This window comes from Mustela erminea, chromosome 13 (genome assembly GCF_009829155.1).
Source record: "Mustela erminea isolate mMusErm1 chromosome 13, mMusErm1.Pri, whole genome shotgun sequence".
Taxonomy (NCBI): Eukaryota; Metazoa; Chordata; class Mammalia; order Carnivora; family Mustelidae; genus Mustela; species Mustela erminea.
This window is the reverse complement of record NC_045626.1, coordinates 69,124,470-69,137,062: the sequence shown is the minus strand read 5'-3', so window position 1 is coordinate 69,137,062 and position 12,593 is coordinate 69,124,470. Positions and strand designations below refer to the sequence as shown.

Genomic DNA, 12,593 nt, shown 5'->3' with positions numbered 1-12,593 from the left:
AGTATGCACTAAAGAGCATGTATCATGACGTATAATTTCCATATTTTTATTATAAAATATATATTTATATACACATAGGTAGTCATAAAAAGTTAGGATATGTTGATAGCAGTTACCTCTCTGATAGGATACTTATTTTCTGACCACACTGAATACATAAACAAAATAGCTAGCTCTGTCCACTGCCCATGACCCACACACCTGCAGGGCTTCTAACTTTTCCTGCTGCTGGCGAATTTTCTCTGTCAACTGCTTCTGCTTCTCTTCTTGTGTCTTTAGGTCCTTTCTGAATGTCCCCAGGGGAACCTTCTGCTTCTGTTCAGAAGCCTCACATCTGTAGAAAGAGGGTGTTAGGGAGGTGATGGCAAAACAGGGCCCTAAGTAGGACATGGTCCTTCCTCTTCAACCAACCCATGCTCTCTCTCACCATAGCAACAACCTCAGGGTTCCCAAATGTACAGAATGAATACTCACTGCAGGACAGACATCTATTCTTATTTCCAGGGCACTTATTATTTGCAGCAAGACAGAGATGTGAGGATATCAGCACTGACCTCAAGATGCACAGCGAGTTATTTACCCAAAAGGTAGAGAGAATACAGTGGGGAGATAAGAGATACCCACAATCTCCTTGTTAGAGCAAGTGCTCACCGGTCCTGCTCAGGATCAGGGTTCATGGAGCAAACCCAGGTGTCAGGGTAATCTTTTTCCACAGAACTCAGCTGGAAGGGGAGGGTTCGCCACTTCAGACACAAATCTGTGACACAGAAAACACCCCCACAAACATCAGCCTTGCCCCGTAACAATCTTTAGTAAACAGGTTCCTCCCAACCAAGCCCAAGGCAAAGATGCCCCCAACTTTCCGTGCAAAGATCTTTATGCTGGCTACAACTCTGCCTTCCTTGCAGAATAGTAATTCTTCTCTGGGATGGTGATTCCAGCAAGAAGAGACATTTTATATCGTGGACTTTTCAATGTTCCCAGCCTCTCTCCCTCCTCTGACAGGATCCTGGCTAAATCATCACTCACACCATTAAGAACGTGGCACCAAAGTTAGGCTCCGCGGGTTAGATACACTCTGCCTCATTCAGGAGGGACAGGTGGACTTGACACAGCCCCAAGGCTGAGCTCCCAGGGCCACCACCAGACTCATCTCCAGTGGGACCCAGAGTCCATGAAAGTCAAGTCAGGAGGCCAGCAAGGGGACAGAGAGAAGAGGGTCATGGATTATGGTGGAGAGTCAGAAAGAGGTTCCGACCACCGGCTCACCACACTGGATGGTGGTTGGGATTTCCATAGCTCTCCGACGCTTGTAACGTAGCTCACTGGATGGGGGCTGGTTCCAGTTGGCAGAGAGGTAGCCAAACTCATCCCAGAACTTGATGATTCCCCTCTGGGCTGGAAAGGAAACACCCACACATATTAGGAGCCAGCCTCTTGCTCTTCCTAAATTTATACCCTTGGGCACGAAGGGTCTCATAAGATAAGAAGTGAACAGAAAAGGAATTACCAATGGCAATGTCCTTCCAATACTGTGCCAGATGCTCCCCCATCGCCCGCAGCAGGTGCCGGTACTCCTTGGCATCAGCAAAGTCCTGCTTGTTGTGTGTAGGTTCCAGGACCAGGTAGGGCACGTCAACAACCCCAACAACCCCACCGCATGCCCTGAAGGGAGAAAGAAGACAGTTCTGTCATCCCACTGGCCCACTCAACACGTTGGGCTGAAAAGCTCTTGGTGGGCAATACTCACATGCCTCCTTCAAGCTGTGGGCCCACTTTCTCATACATCTTGATCAGGCGGCTACAGTTATAGATGAACATACCATCCAGGTCCCGGTGTTCAATGTTGACCCCAAAGACAAAATTCAGTTCCTTAGGTTCTTTAAGTGCTCTGAGAAGACACAAGATAAATGTAAACAGATCAACCCATTAACAAACAAACACCATCTTCTTTAAGATATGTAAGCTTAAGCTTAAACTTGAGACATGTTAAGAAATAAATTTTGTACTTCCAGTCAAATGTGTAACCCATCAGACCTGGTAGGGATATGGTACTGTGTAGTGACTCTAAGAATCCCTAATTAAAAGCATGTGACTATGGCTGGCTTCTGGTAACAAAACAGGGATGTTAAGATTTAAGTATGAATGGGATACTGTGAAGCTGCTGCAAATCTGTGTGAAGATAGTTACATGGTGGGCTAAACACAAGGTCATACCTAGTCCACTAATACGACAGTAATTAATTCTAAAAAGGTAAAAATTCACTAGAACGATGAACATGTATGTGAGAGAAGAGACCCTCATGTGATGAGTAACAAAATCATGGAGTTGAAAAGCAGATTAATAAGCAGTGCACTGGGGCGCCGGGTGGCTCAGTGGGTTAAAGCCTCTGCCTTCAGCTCAGGTCATGATCCCAGGGTCCTGGATCGAGCCCCACATCGGGCTTCTGCTCAGCAGGGAGCCTGCTCCCCCGCCCCCACGCCTGCCCCTCTACTTCTGATCTCTGTCTGTCAAATAAATAAATTTAAAAATAAATAAATAAATAAGCAGTGCACTAACTCAGAGGAATCCAGGAACCTATATGCTTGTGGCAGGAAGGTCAAGAAACAGCAACTTGGGAATTCTAAGACCAGAGTTCCGAGAAGCTCCAGACATAAAACGGGATATGGAGATAACCTAATGAGCTAGGGAAAGTGCCCATTCTCCAAAACTCAATCTACAGCATTACTCCATATTTTAACCCGGGATAAAATATTAAGAGTAAATAGTACCAGAAGGTACTAATATAAAGGAGTTTTAAGATGGTATTTCTAAAAATGGTCTGTGTATTACAAGTTTTGTATAACTAGCATCATATATATATGATGTATCTACATATATATATACTTATATATGATATATATTATTAAATATATATATTTAAAGGATATATATATCTCCTTTAAATGAAAAAGAGAAAAAAGAAAAAATGAAGAGAAAAAAGGAGGGAGAAGGAAGGAAGAGAGAGAGAAAAAAAAGAAAAAACAGAGGGAGGAATGGGAATGGCCAGGAAGGAAGGTCTGGTGTTCTATTCCAGGGATTGGCCCTGCCCTGACTTTTCCTACCTCAGGAGAAAACCTACAGTGGGCACTGACAAGCATTTGGGACCACAACATCACTGGCTCTCTCAAAGCAACCTTTGTGATAGAACAGCAAACTCACAAGGTGGGGAGGATTCCTGAAGCTCTTTAATTGCCAATAATGAGTACAAACATTACATAGTTTTAAAAAACAAAAAGCCAGGGACACCTGGGTGGCTCAGTTGGTTAAGCGGCTGCCTACAGCTAGGGTCCTTGGGATCAAGCCCTGTACATGGGCTCCTTGCTCAGGGAGCCTGCTTCTCCCCCTGCCTACCACTCCCCCTGCTTGTGTGTGTTCTCACTCTTTCTCTCTGGCAAATAAATAAATAAATAAACCTTAAAAACAAAACACCCACAAAAGCCAGCCCTGGCACTCACCGTTGCTTGGCTTCCTTGATCCGCTTCTTGACATCTGCTTCTCTGCGCAGGGTAATGGCTGTGTTCTGGACCTGCCGCAACATCACCTAGAAACATACGTTGGCACCAAGTGAGGGGAGGAGGTGCTGTGGGCCATAGCAGGCAATATTATAATCACCATCTGAAACTTCTGTTTAAATCACATGGATTCAGAACCACACTTAGAGATTTACTTCTTTTCTACAGAAAAAATGACCTTAATGGGGACAAACTCAAAAGCTGTGCTTTACCTGACCAGGCTGAAATGAAGGAGGAAACACCCCCAACTGAAATAATAGTGTCAGACAGAGGGGTAAAGAACTGCTCAGACCCCTTCAGGTATGTGACCTGGGGCAAGTGACCATCTTCACTTCAATCTCCCTTTCTATAAACTGAGAATACTAACAGTGGCCACTCCATATTGTCGTTAGGATGCTGAAATGATTAGCCAAGATTCTGCCATACAGTGTGTTCAATAATGATTATGGAAACATCTTAATGTCCCATTTTGCAGGTTTAGGGCGAGGGGTTCACAACTAGCTTGGGGCTGAGCCAGGCCAGCTCTGGGATCCTAATGCCAGAAATGTTAGACAAAAACAACAACAACAAAAAAAAAAAAAAAAAAAGAAAGAAAGAAATGTTAGACAACAGCTGCTCAGATTTGGGGCCTTACCCTGGAGTCCCGCGTGAGGTCTCCACCTAGGCGAACTTCTAAGGTCCGAGCTTTGCTCTCTGCCTCCCGTGCCTTCTCCTCAGCTAAAATCCAGAAGAAGCCATGATTAAAGAATACAAAGGTTCAAAAACTCTTAGTCATCCTTCCTGAATCCCACAGTGCAGTACCTACTGGGCAAGATGTATGTACACTGCAAAGGAACAAAAGAGCTGCCTCCAACCTCCCTGCCTTGAATGCAGAGTCAGTACAAAAAGGAAAATCCTTTTGTTTGGAGGCCTCAAACAAAACAGGCACTATTTATACTTTAGACATTTTTTTTTTTAACTTTACAAACGAACCAGAACAGGTCAAAAACTGCCCAAGGCAACCAGTTACATCCTCAGCAGGAGCTGGAAGGCATCAAAGTCCTCAGCCAATCACTCTCCATCAAGCTGCCAATAGGCCCCCGTCACCATGAGAAACCTTGAGATTTTTGCCCTGGAGTCAGGAAAACTAATTTCACAAGTATTTGGGCCAAAGGAAAGTGTGAGATTCTTCACTCTGGGCATATCAAGGAGTTGGTGCTATTTTAGGTAAGTTCCTAAAAATGGCTGATAAAGTAGAGTCTGGGGGAAAATATGCTGAGAGGATTGGCATGCAAGGGGAGGGGTGCAAGAGGAACTAGACCAGTGGTTCAGAAGAGCCTGCCCCTGGGTGCTAGCTAGACAAGAGCTTTTTTTGGATCCTGCTTTGGCCAGAAGTATCCCCCAGACAACCCCAACCTGATCCCACCTCCTGCCCAGGGGGCAGGGAGTGCACATTACCAATCCGCGCTACATGCTCAGCTTTCTTCACCTCCTGCTCTGCGCGAGTCTTGAAACGGCTTGATGTGTACTTGTACATCCTGAACAGGGGAAAAAGCAACCTGAACACCCAAGCAGCAGCAGGGTAGGGCAGCAACCTCTGCAACTCAAGAAGCACCCTGCCGTTCCTGCTTCCTTCCAAGCTGCACTATATTCATGATGAGTCAAAAACAAACTTATTTTAGAGCGCCTGGTTGGTTCAGTTCGTTAAGCGACTGCCTTTGGCTCAGGTCATGATCCTGGAGTCCCGGTATCAAGTCCCACATAGGCCTCCCTGCTCAGTGGAGAGTCTGCTTCTCTCTCTGACCCTCTCCCGTCTCATGCTCTCTCTCACTCATTCTCTCAAAAAAACCCAACAAAACAAAAACAAAAACTTAGTTTAGCAAAATCCTCAACTCCTTATTCCACTTTCCCCTTGCTCCATCTTTGATAAGCAACCTCACTACTCACCAGATGTGTCAATAATCCCACAGAAGAAACAAATCTCAGCAATCAGCCAGGGCCTTTGCTCTCTCCTGTGTAGTATCTCAAGGTCCCTTAGCCCTAAAGCTGAGAGGCTCAGTTCATTGTGCCAGGTAGGGCACCCTCCATAGAACTCACACTCAGAAAACTTCAACAGCCAATCTTCACAGCTCACCAGCCATCTGTGCCCCCTCCTCAAGACTTAGAAGTTTCTATGCAGTAAATCACAAGGAGCTTAAAGGCCCAAATGCAGTCAACACTGTCCGAGCCTCTTATCATCATCACTCCTACCACCACCCCAACAATGCCCATAAGAAATACAGCCACAGCCCCATTCTCAGCTCAAGGGAACAGCGGACCAGGGTGGGCAGGCCCCTACCTGGGCTTATATAGGCAGCAGGAGAGCCTCTTGGTCTGCACCTTGTGCCCATGGATGAAGATCCGCATCCGGGGATCAATATAGAGCACAGCAGCATAGGCACGGAAGGAGCGCCGCTCTGGCTTCCTAGAGGTGGCAGGAATGGAAGAGTGCTATCACCCACCCACAACCAGCTTGGCCAAAGAAATGGCAAGACAGCCTCTCTGCAAACCCTCCACCTCATATCCTGGATTTTCTCACCACCCTGAAGGGCTGCTCCCTCAGTGTGGGATGCACACCCCTCAAATCCCCAGCATAGGCACTCCACAGACACCTGACCCAGCCCTACCACAGGCCCCACCACAGACCCAGCAAATCCTCTCCAACCTCTAAGGCTGTTTCCAAATCAAGGAGTCAGGGCAAGAGATCATTAATCTTTTCTTTTGGCTTAGCTGTGGAGCTGCTGTCCTATTCGTCCTGCTTGTGATAAGAAAATATGGAGTACTCAGCTTCATCAACTCCAATACTGGGAAATTCAGGGAATGAGCTCCCCCTCCCTCTTTCGCTAAACTCATCTCCTGAGCTCTCTCCCTGAGAAAATGAACACCAGTTCCAAGACTTCCCTCCCTTCTTAGCCACACTCACGTGCCCTCTGGGGAAGTCTCTGCCATCTGGATATCTCTTGGATTTGAGATTATGTCTAGCTCTGGCTCTCCATTATCCATGAGTTTGAGATTGAAGATGATCACCAGTGTTCCTGGGAAAGAAATCCTCCTTTTGTCCTGCTAGGCGCCACCTGCCCATCCCCACACCATTCATGGCTCTGGAGCTCCTAGATTCTAGGGACTGTAGGCTCAATCCTACTTACCACTGTCCCCAGGAATCTTCATGAATTGAGTCATAACTTCCTCTTCATTGCGGAAGGGAGAATACTTGTAGATGAGCTCTGTCTCAATGGCAAACTTCTCCACATTGTCTGTGACAGGTTCCCGGGTCCGAGCATTCCAGGTGGGCAATGGGACTATCACCTTTGGAGAAAGCACAGGCAGACACTGATGGAAGACCCAGAACAGCCTCCCTCAAAATGTACCCCTCATCTTGTCCCTCTCCACAGTGGCTCCACACTGCCCCACTGCCCCAGAGGAGAGATCCAAGCTTTGTAGCCTGACATCAGAGGCTCTCTGACTTCTGCCCTTTCCAAGACTCAGCCTCACAGCACTAGGTCCTCTGGGATATGCTGATTTATGCCCTGGAGGTCTTTGCACAGGCAGTTCCCTGCTTGGGATGGCCCTGGCCATTCTCCTAATTTGGTGTTAATTCTACTCTTTCTACTACTGAAAAGATATCTGTACTTATCTAGTGAATCTGAAGATACCTATAAACATACAACTCAGCAATTCCACTCCAGAACCTGGCAGTGTGTCCTGTATATATGTACCAGCAACCAATTTAGAATGGATAAATTATACTATCATATATTTATACAATGGAGTAGTGTGTAGTAATGACAATGAACAAACTAACAGCTATTAGCATCAACATGGATGGATCTCAAAAACAATGCTATGTGAGGGGCGACTGGTTGGCTCAGTTGGTTAAGTGTCTGACTCCTGATTTTGACTCAGGTTATGATCTCAGGGTTGTGAGATCAAGCCCCATGTTGGGCTCTGAGCTGGGCATAAAGCCTGCTTGAGATTGTTTCTTTCCCTGCCCCTCCCCCTACTAAAACAAAAACAACAAAAAATTGTTTCATGAAAAAGACAAAATAGAAAAAAAAATCAATCTTATGGTATGAGCCCACTTACATAAACATAAAATAGACAAAACTAAACTATTCAAGAATGCATACACAACAGGTGCCAAAACTATATAGAGAACAAGGAAATAATCATTACAAAAGTTACCTGAAGGTGGTTCCTTCAGAGGTGCAGTAAGGAATGCAGCTAGTGAGGGGACACACTGGGGGCTTCTAGTATCAGTCTATTAGGACAGTTACCTAGGTGTTCACTTTGTAATTATCCTCTCAACTGTACCTGCATTTTTAAAAAGATTTTATTTATTTGACAGAGAGAGATCACAAGTGGGCAGAGAGGCAGGCAGAGAGAGAGCAGGAAGCAGGCTCCCTGCTGAGCAGAGGGCCTGATGTGGGCCTCGATCCCAGAACCCTGGGATCATGACCTGAGCCAGAGGCTTAACCCACAGAGCCACCCAGGTGCCCTGTACCTGTTTTTTAATATACATTTCATACTATGGAATTTAATCTTATGTTTTTAAAAATCCTACCTTCGTCAATTAAACTTCAATAAAACTGGAGGGAAAAAATCCTCCTCTTTCTTCTAAAACCCCACCCTCGAGTGCCACACCCTTTAGACGTGGCTCCTCTCTCAGCCAGGTGCCCAGGAGCCCTGTGGATAGCTGACATTTGATTCCCTCTGTAAAGCAAACCAGTCTCAGCCACCTCGAAGGTTCAAATCAAACGGCCTACTCTGAGAATAAAGGGGTTCTATATTTTAAGAAGTGTCAGGGTGACACTTACTGTTAAGGGTTCTGAGACATTTTACTGTTTTCTAAGAACCTTTATTCCTAATGGTATTCATCCCTAGAGCTCGTTTGGACACATTCCTACTCAGTAGAAAATGATCTTATTTTGAAATCTTGGCTGAGTTTGTGCTAGAGTACAATCCAAAATAGTGACCTTCTAGCACCAAGTAAGGAAAAAACTTCAACCTAGCTTTTTCACCCAAGGAACTGAGTTCCATTTGTGTTCTATGAATCTATACCTGACTCTGCAACCCCCATTCTTCACAACAGCCCAGGTGACAACAGCATTACTTTATTTTTTTTTATTCTATTCAAATTATTTTAATTTCACAACAGCATTACTTTAAACAGCATACACTTCCACTGGCACCTATCCCGGTCATCTGAACACTTCTTTAATTTCAATGTCACCACTCTCCTAGTTTTCCTCCTACGTATCTCCTCATTCCTGTCTCTTGTGCCACCTTGTCCTCTCCCTGGAGAAGAGCATTTCTGAGATCCCAGGTCCTCCTCTCACTGTGTACACCCCTTTAGGTGAGCTCATCTGCTACCAAGGATCCCAGAGCCCAGGCCTCCCCAGAAGCTCACGACCCAGACTTAACTTTTCATGTCCAGGGGAACTTACACTCTTCACCAAAGAGCAGGGCGCCACTCTCATTCTTTACCAGCTCTAAACAGCCGACATCATGCCCCAGCAGCCACACCAGAACCAACATCATTCATGACCTTCCTTCTTCTCTCCACTAATCAAACACCAGATTTGTGGGCCTCGCATGCTTAAAGGACCTCCCTGCTTCGGTCCTGCCAGGCCACACACAGCTAGGGAATCTCGACCAATCTACTCCAACACCTGTCTTTCTCTCCTCTTCTTTTTTTTTTTTTAAGACCGAGAGTGAGAGCAGGCAGGGAGGAGGAAAGGGAGAGAGAGAATCTAAAGCAGGCTATGCACTGGGCATAGCCCAATGGAGGCTCAATCTCAGGAGCCTGAGATCTTGACGTGAGGTAAAATTGAGAGTCAGATCCTTAACATTCTGAGCCACCCTGGTGCCCCACAAAACTGATCCTTTTAAAAGAGAATCTGATACTGCCACACCACCTTTACTTAAAAGATCAAACCTGACCTATCCCTCCTGCTCTCCAGAGGCCACCACCTTTCTTCAGGTAGCCCCTCTGCCAAGTCTGATCCCACAGCCCTCACCAGCCCTCAGGGCCTTCAACAGGCTACTTCCATGGACTTGACCACCTTCCTCTCACTACCCACAGTCCATCAGGAAACATTCCTGAAAACCACAGCCTGGGCAAAAGTTCTCCTGCCCTACCTTCTCCCAGGAACCTGTTCATTCCAGCTATAGCACTTCTCTCACTGCATGTATGATGGATGAACTGACACTGTGCACCAAAAAGGCAAACAAATCCACTGGCTTGCCAAGTAAAGGTGGTAGGAAAAAACAGCCTTTCATTCCCACCATGAACTAATTTGTTATGATTTAAGCTCACATCTAATAGGGCCAGCACAAATTAAATCACAGCTAACTAAGAGAGATTGAAACCCTAACTAAATTCACCTATCTCAGGATTTCTCTCTGCAGACCCTCTCAGTCCCTTCTGTACAGCTCTGGCCACCGTTTCTCACACATGAAAGGAGAAAGAGTCCAGACTGAGGCTGGGCAGACTAGTCTCTGATCCCCTCTCTGGCGAGGAAGCACATACCTCACCAGACGAGCTCGGCAGATGTTTTAACCGCGAGGCCACAAAGAGACTCAACCGAGCATGTGTTTAGCTTAATAATTAACCAATTAATGTTTTAAAATCAGAATACTCTAGATTCATCAGGACTTCTTTCCAGCATAGCAATGATGAGCTGGGGCTAAGTGTCATCTGTCATTTAGCAAAGAACTTACCATGATGGTTTCAATATACTTTCCTGCTTCATTACCTGCCCAGGCCCCACAGGTATCTGACTTGTACCTTCTGATATAGACCATTAAAGCAACAAATTTCTTAAAAAGGAAAATATAATCATAGCACATTTCACAAAATCACCATCATATGAGAAAGACAGTGCTGCTCCTATTATAAGTTATTATTATTACTGCAGGTTGTGCTCTCCACCCATAGTCAAGAAGCCAAAACATTCCCCTTGATAAAACAACTCTTCATACTGACACCCCAACAGACTAAATTCAGGCTGTAGGTCTAGAGAAGTTACAAATCCAACTCTTGGTTCCTGCCATTTGATGGCCTCATTCTCGGAAACAGGACAACTATTCTCTAAAGCTTTGAGATTTTTTTCTTTATTTTTCATTTTTATTTTTATTAACATATAATGTATTATTTGCCCCAGGGGTACAGGTCTGTGGATCATCAGGCTTACACATTTCACAGCACTCACCATAGCATATACCCTCCCCCATGTCTATAACCCAGCTGCCCTATCCCTACACCCCCATCCCCCAGCAACCCTCAGTTTGTTTTGTGAGAGTGAGAGTCTCTTATGGTTTGTCTCGCTCCTGATCCCATCTTGTTTCATTTTTTCCTTCCCTATGTCAACCCCTGCCCCGCCTCTCAAATTCCTCGTATCAGAGAGATCATATGATAATTGTCTTTCTCTAACTGACTTACTTCGCTCAGCATAATACCCTCTAGTTCCATCCACATCATTGCAAAAGAGAAGATTTCATTTCTTTTGATGGCTGCATAGTATTCCTGTGTGTGTGTGTGTGTGTGTGTGTGTACACATACGTACACACACACACATACCACATCTTCTTTATCCATTCATCTGTTGATGGACATCTAGGTTCTTTCCATAGTTTGGCTATTATGGACACTGCTGCTATAAACATTCGGGTACATGTGCCCCTTCAGATCACTACATTTGTAGCTTTAGGGTAAATACCCCATAGTGCGATTGCTGGGTTGTAGGGTTAAAGCTTTGAAATTTTTAACTCCTCTCGCACTAAGAAGTCTGCCTAACCCCTCAACAAGTTAATCCAAACAGATAATCCCACAAGGAGCTTGGCTGCAATCCTGCAAACCCAATAAGCACAGCATGGCAAATAACCTAGGCAGACCCAGGAAATGTGAAATGATGTCTCAAACCATGAGGATAGGACCTACTTCATCAATGCCTTCTTCCTCATGAAAGGTCCGAGACAAAAAGAGGCAGGTCATGGTGTCTTCCTTCTTAGTGAAGAGTATAAAATCCTTCCCGATGCGCATTGAGCCCCTGAAAGGAAAGCACAAATGGGTTATTCTCCCAGGGATTCAAAAACTCACCTGAAAAAAAGAGCAAATTCACCCTCTGGACATGACTGAAACTGCCTTTGGAAAGCTCTCCTCAAGACCTCCCTTCCTCACAGGACCCTGAGATGAGGTCCACAGTCCTCATTCCCTCTGCTCTTACATAAGCCTTCATCATTCCTCACAATTAGCATGACCCCACTTATCCTCCAAACAAGGCTTCCTCACTACCCTTCTAGGGCACATTCACCACAGATCACCAGCCCCAAGTTTAACTCCTGACCTGCTGCCACAACAGCAAGTAACCTCTGCTGCCCATGCACCAGGTTCATCTCAGCTACACAAGGGCTGCTGTACTCTCTGTGCCACCATCCAATTTCCTTCCAGGAACTAATACCTTCAACACATCATCTTCCATGCTGACTACATCCAGTTCCCATCTGGTCCTTGCTTTGTTGACACAAATTCCTTCTCATTCACTCATCAAATGGCAGCACCATCAAGGGCACAGCCCACAATCTACACTCACTAAGTCCTCAAAAAAACAAAACAAAACAAAACAAACAACAACAACAAAAAAAACACAAAAAAACGGTATGATCCCAAGGCTAAGCCAAATACAGGGGCTAACCATACACAATATAATTCTTAATCATAGTTTTTAAGGAAGCCTATAATTGGTTCATATCCTATAATCTCAACCATCTTCTCTCTCAAAACGGTTTTGCCACTTCAAGCTCATTATGACATAGGCGGTCCCTGCTCTTAGATGCAACTGGTTTCTGGGAAATGTGCCTTGAGGCTGGGTTCCACAAGGTGAAAGTCTAAATGGAATCAACTGCTTCCTTCCTCTGTTTAGCCACATTAAATCAGGTGAGGTGCAGGCAAGGACAGGCCTTTCTGGGCAACAGGAACAGGGCAGAAGTTCCAACAGTTCATTGCCCACTGAACAATGGGGC

General features: G+C 45.4%; 1 protein-coding gene across 9 annotated transcripts in view; it reads right to left on the bottom strand.

Moving 5' to 3' along the window:
• The window catches only part of MORC2 (MORC family CW-type zinc finger 2), a 61,169-nt gene that overhangs the window by 29,226 nt on the left and 19,350 nt on the right, over positions 1–12,593 (bottom strand). For all 9 annotated transcript variants that reach the window (XR_004277869.1, XR_004277870.1, XM_032309282.1 and 6 more), the window contains 12 exons: positions 11,512–11,620; positions 6,719–6,878; positions 6,496–6,607; positions 5,872–5,997; positions 4,992–5,071; positions 4,189–4,271; positions 3,498–3,583; positions 1,751–1,891; positions 1,511–1,665; positions 1,270–1,398; positions 652–757; positions 202–334 (listed from right to left, as the gene is read on the bottom strand). Coding sequence is in view for 7 of the 9 variants with exons in the window: in XM_032309282.1 (XP_032165173.1) it covers positions 202–334; positions 652–757; positions 1,270–1,398; positions 1,511–1,665; positions 1,751–1,891; positions 3,498–3,583; positions 4,189–4,271; positions 4,992–5,071; positions 5,872–5,997; positions 6,496–6,607; positions 6,719–6,878; positions 11,512–11,620 (1,420 nt within the window). In the remaining 2 variants the exon portion in view is untranslated. The remainder of the gene's footprint in view (positions 1–201; positions 335–651; positions 758–1,269; positions 1,399–1,510; positions 1,666–1,750; positions 1,892–3,497; positions 3,584–4,188; positions 4,272–4,991; positions 5,072–5,871; positions 5,998–6,495; positions 6,608–6,718; positions 6,879–11,511; positions 11,621–12,593) is intronic.